The sequence below is a fragment of the Lissotriton vulgaris genome, chromosome 7, assembly GCF_964263255.1.
Source record: "Lissotriton vulgaris chromosome 7, aLisVul1.2, whole genome shotgun sequence".
NCBI lineage: Eukaryota > Metazoa > Chordata > Amphibia > Caudata > Salamandridae > Lissotriton > Lissotriton vulgaris.
The window spans coordinates 1,334,349,710-1,334,355,292 of record NC_141695.1 but is presented as its reverse complement, the minus strand read 5'-3'; the positions used below and the strand labels follow the sequence as shown (position 1 = coordinate 1,334,355,292).

The following is a 5,583-nucleotide window of genomic DNA, read 5'->3' as shown; positions in this document are numbered from 1 at the left end:
GTTTTATCCCAAGTAGATAAATGAGAAGTTGCTCCCATAGGTGTCCATAGGAAAGTGGTCGTCGTTGATATACGGCGTTAATGAGAACGCTGGGGGGGATACCAGCGTGGAGGTTCGCCAGATTGTGAACCGTGTGTAAGTGAGAGCGTTGGGGAGGAGACCAGCGTGGAGGTTCGCCAGATTGTGAACCGTGTGTTAATGAGAGCATTGGGACTGCAGGCCCGTGTGTAGACACGCCGGATTGTGTGTCATATCTGCCCTAGGGTAGATTAGTCTGGGTCTGAGTGGCCGCGAGACTAGTTGATATGAATAGGATATGGTAGAAAACCTATGCATGTTTATTGCTATTTCCCCATCCTTAGGTACGAAATGTACATATACGTATCCATACCCATTGTAAATACGTTCTAAGGAGGGAGGTGATTACGTTCTGGCTGGGTTAGAGGGGCCCCTGGGGGCTGATTCCATCTAAGCGGAAAATCCGGTCATTACATCTGGCGTCACAAACTGTTTACGAAGCCTGTGTGCGCTGTATTGTTTTTATCTTGTTGGTTTGCGCTCGGCTCGTACGTATTTTCTTTGTTTATAATTGTGTATATATTTTTTGTGTGTAAAAATGTTTTCGAAAAAATCAGGCTCTGTTTTCAAACTGCCTATTCAGATTCCCGGCTGGGAGTCTACGCCTTACGAGGCTTTAGCCCGTGAGTGGGCCGATTCTACTGGTTTGAGTGAGAATTGGATTTCTTGTTTGGAGCAGGCAGAGCCTGCTGATGTGGTTTCTTGCTTGCAGAAAGCTCCAGTAGTGAAGGGTGATGAGCTTCCTATTTTGGGACGCAGAGGTTGGATTGTGCTACATGCATACCGGATCCTTCATGAGAGGTTCGTTCAGTTGCGGAAGCAATGCAAGGATATGGAAGGACAGGTTGTTGAATTGCAGAATGCGCATACTTTGTTGCTGTGTCAAAATAAATTGCTTGCCGACAAACTTGAGACTTATCAAACTATAGCCGAACGGGCTGCAGTTCGCATTGCGAGATATAAATACAAACACCGTCGTGGTCGTGTGTCTACACGGAAAGTGCGTCTGGTCGTGGCGAAAGCTGGACTGGATTGGAACCCTGACGAGTGGGATGGTAATATCTGGGATTCTAATGCTTCTGACTCCTCGGCTGAGGAGGGTGACAAGCGCGAGTCTTCTCGCTCCGGACGTGACTGTAAATCTGCTTCTTGTGACAAAGATGTCATGTCTTGCGACCGTGGTCGTTCTTCCCGTTCCGATGACGTGTCTTATCCTGACTGTTCTTCTAAATCTAAGGACGGGGCTTCTTCGGGAGCTCTGCCGGAGGTTTCTGCTCATCCTGTGTTTTGTCGCAAGTTACAACAAGCTCCTGGTAATCCGGGTGGTGTTGCCCTGGATAGTATTGAAGATTTTACTCAACAGGAGGTTAGTGATATTTTACAACTATTTCGTCAACGGCCCGGTGAGGCTTTGCTTACGTGGATGGTGCGCCTTTATGAACTGGGCGCTGCCGGTATTATGCTCGATGCTGTTGATTGTTTACGGTTTTGCTCTTTGAGTTCCGACTCTACCATTCAAGATCATTTTCGAAACTACAATGGTGCTGGTCAGATTACTTTGCTCAAGCTTGCGTCTGATGGCTGTAACCATAAGTATCCTACTGAATCTGATTGGCCTGTCAATGACAAGCCATGGTATACTTTGCGTGATGCGTCGCAACGTCTGAAGGAGGAAGTGATGAAGACCGCGATTTTTCTCAGTACTTCTGATAGGTTGTTGGACGGTCTTTTAACATCTTCTTTGCGCAATCGCATTATCCGTTCTTCCCCTGTTGCTTACAAGCAGGTTATGATGACTTTGTTGATTAATCAGACTGGCAATCCTTTGTCTGCGGTGCTTGAATCTGTTCGTCAGCTTGGTGAGTTGGGTGAATGGTTTAAACCTGAGAGACAATCTCGACCTGAGGGTCGTACTGCTGGGGATTATAAATTCTCCAGACGTGATATGTTTCTTGCACTTTTGGCTGATGGTGTGAAGAGGGAGGACATTGACGGTGAGCCTAATAATCGCTTGTGGGACATATTCCGTAAGCGTGGTTTGGATCGGAAGGAGGGTGCCCGTCGTGTTCGAAAGAATGATTGTGGCCATGGTTCTGATGATAGTGGTGATGAGAGGCGCCGTGTGGATTCTGATCGCCGTGGTGACCGGCGTGTTGATCGTGATGTGTCCCCTCGTCGTGACAGAGAGAGGGAGAGAGAGGGGGAAAAAGAAAGGGGGAGAGATGATCGTGTTTCCAACCGATATAGAGAGGAGAGAGATTATTCCCCTGAGCTGAGGAGAAGGGAGGATCGTCACAGGCTTGCTGATCGTAATTCACAGTACGATGTAAATGACAAAAATCCATTTCGTAATGGAGATGGATATGAACAGGAAATTTTGATACCCAAGAAACATGAGAGTATTTATCCTGATTTGTCCTGGCTAGCGGAACGCAGTAAAAATGACTAGGAAATAGGTCAAGCTCCAGTACGAAGGTGGGCTCACAGAGATAATAGACCCTATGTAGATATTGAGATTTTTTGGAAACATCGTAATATCCAAAGGGCCCGAGCATTAGTGGATACAGGAGCGGAGGCCACTTTAATTCATGGTAAAGCAAAGAGATTTAAAGGACAATTCTTCACAATTACTGGTTTAGGTGGGAAAGAGACCCCCGCAGTGCAAACTACACTTGAGATGAAAATTGGTAGGATTCCCTGTAAAGAATATTCTGTGTTAGTAGTACCACTTTTGGAGTATATAATTGGAATTGACATTTTGAAAGGAATGACTTTGCATTTGGATGATGGTTGTTACCAATCTGGAACCAAGCATTATATTTCGTCCAGACCCGTACGGGTTGGCCGTTTACGGATGCCCCCCATTAAAATTCCTCAAGCCACGAAAGTAGTTTCTCAAAAACAATATCGTATCCCAGGTGGTCACGAAGAGATCAGTGCCACAATTCAGGGTTTGGTTGATGCAGGAGTTATAACTCCGGTTACTTCTGCTTGGAATAATCCCGTTTGGCCTGTGCGCAAGAGTGATAATTCTTGGCGCATGACTGTTGATTATCGAGAGTTGAACAAACATACACCTCGTTTAGCTGTTGCAGTACCAGACATTGTCACTTTGATTCAGAGAATTCAGAAGCATCCAGGTACATGGTATGCGTCCATTGATATTGCTAATGCTTTCTTTTCAATTCCAATTGCCCCCGAGTGTCAGGAACAATTCAGTTTTACCTGGAATGGACGTCAAATGACGTTCAGGAGTCTTCCTCAAGGTTATGTACATAGTCCCACGATCTGTCACGGCTGGTGGCGGAGCATTTGTCTGAGGTGCCCGCGAACCCACAAATACAGGTGTGTCATTATATTGATGACATTTTGATTCAAGGTGAGACGCAAGACCAGGTACAGTCCCATTTAGACCAGATCCTTGATTGTTTACGAGCAAAAGGTTGGGAAATCAATCCTGATAAATTACAAGGCCCATCCCAGAATGTCAAATTTCTAGGTATTAATTGGCATGAAGGTCACAGAGAGGTGATCCCACAGGTAAAGCGAAAAATGTTAGATTTTGCAGTCCCAAGGAATAGAAAAGAGGCTCAGAGTTTCATTGGCTTGTTTGGCTTTTGGCGTCAGCATATTCCCCATTTGAGTCAGATTTTGGCTCCATTATATCGAGTCACTCGTAAAAAGAATGCGTTTGAATGGGGCGAATTACAACAGAATGCATTTAATTTGGCGAAAGAAGCCATTCAGTACGCCCTGGATTTGTGGCCTGTGGGCGAGGGTGATGTGGATCTGAATGTGTCTGTGGAAGGTCCGTATGCCAATTGGAGTCTATGGCAAAAGCAGGGCAGACAAAAAGTGCCATTAGGTTTTTGGACTAAAAAGTTACCTGAAGCTGGTGAGCGTTATACACCCTTTGAAAAACAGTTGCTTGCATGTTACTGGGCTCTGGTGGATACCGAGCAATTGACTTTAGGTCATGCTGTGATTTTGAGACCTGAAATTCCTATCATGCAGTGGGTTTTGAGTTCGCCAAAATCCCATCGGATTGGACATGCTCAAGAGGCGAGTGTGATTAAATGGAAATGGTACATTCAGGACAGGGCACGTGTGGGTCCGAAAGGTGTGGCAGTGTTGCATGAGCGAGTGGCGCAGGCGCCATCGAATGAAACTGGAAGTGATTGTTCTGTGCCTGTAGTACAGGAATCTCCTGTCAAGTGGGGTAAATCATTTGATGATCTGTCCGCGGAGGATAGAAAACATGTGTGGTTTACGGATGGCTCAGCGAGGTTCATTGGTGAGAAACGACATTGGAAAGCGGTGTCGTATAATCCGATTACACAGAAATTATTGAGTACAACTGGTGACGGGAAAAGTAGTCAATATGCTGAACTGTATGCAGTTTACCAAGTTTTGAAACAGGAACTACCTGGCACATGTCATATTTTCACTGATTCCTGGTCCACTGCTAATGGACTGGCGGTATGGTTACCAACATGGCATTCTCATAATTGGGAATTGCATTCAAAAGAACTGTGGGGAAAAGAACTATGGCAAGAAATTTGGGAATTGCTCCCACAGAGTACTGTGACAATCTTTCGCGTAGATGCTCATACCCCGATAGATTCCCTTGACAAATTCTTTCATAATATTGCAGATGAAAAGTCTAAAATTTCTGAGGCAGTGGTGGACATGCAAGATTCTGATTTGGCGGGATTGGCGAAATGGGCCCACCAGAAAGCGGGACATTTTGGAGAGAGAGCCACTAGCAGGTGGGCTACTGACCGAGGAATTCATATTCCTTTACATTTGATTAAAGATGTCATTCTGCATTGTCCCATTTGCCAGCATTCTAGAAAGAGAGAGGTGCCTCACATTGTTCAAGGCCATTTACATCGAGGAAAGTTGCCCGCTCAAATTTGGCAAATTGATTATATTGGCCCACTTCCTATGAGCAGAAATTGTCAACATATTTGTACCGCTGTTGATACCTATAGTGGCCTTTTGGTCGCTTTCCCTTGTAAAAATGCTACCCAAATCAATACCATTAAAACATTGGAACTACTCATTTTATATTATGGTGTTCCATTTCAAATTCAATCTGATAACGCATCCCACTTCCGTGGAAGATTGGTGCAGGAATTCTGTGTGGAAAATAACATTGAATGGGTGTTTCACATTCCATATTATCCACAGGCTGCTGGATTCATTGAGAGAATGAATGGTTTGCTAAAGGATCAATTATGAAAGTTGACGGATGAACATTACAAACATTGAAGGGACTTTTTGCTCCAAGCATTATTGATTTTGAATAATCGCCCTTTGTTGCATGCTGAATCTCCTTTAATGCGATTGTTTCCTCCTACTGTTGATGCAAAACCTAATTCGATGTCCAATACTGTTATGTACTGGGAAATTACCCCCGGAGCTTTAGCTCCATGCAGAGCAACCCCAGGTTCTGCAGGCTTAGACCTGCATGCTATGGATGGCATTGTCCTAAAAGGCAGA

At 44.9% G+C, this 5,583-nt stretch overlaps 1 protein-coding gene across 1 annotated transcript; it reads left to right on the top strand.

The window, feature by feature from the left end:
• The first annotated feature begins 612 nt into the window (after positions 1–612).
• Positions 613–5,322, top strand: LOC147703640 (uncharacterized). Its single transcript, XM_086929534.1, has 3 exons — positions 613–1,619; positions 3,578–4,557; positions 5,272–5,322. The coding sequence occupies exons 1-3, from the start codon at positions 617–619 to the stop codon at positions 5,320–5,322; spliced, it is 2,034 nt and encodes a 677-aa protein (XP_086785660.1). The 5' UTR covers positions 613–616.
• The last annotated feature ends 261 nt before the right edge of the window (positions 5,323–5,583 follow it).

Bases quoted from the DNA above. Each gene is read 5' to 3' on its own strand.
- LOC147703640 (XM_086929534.1), top strand. From the start codon at position 617: ATGTTTTCGAAAAAATCAGGCTCTGTTTTCAAACTGCCTATTCAGATT. The intron at 1,620-3,577 runs GTGCTGGTCAGA...TCAAATTTCTAG, and splicing joins TCATTTTCGAAACTACAATG to GTATTAATTGGCATGAAGGT. The intron at 4,558-5,271 runs GTATGGTTACCA...TATTATCCACAG, and splicing joins CCACTGCTAATGGACTGGCG to GCTGCTGGATTCATTGAGAG.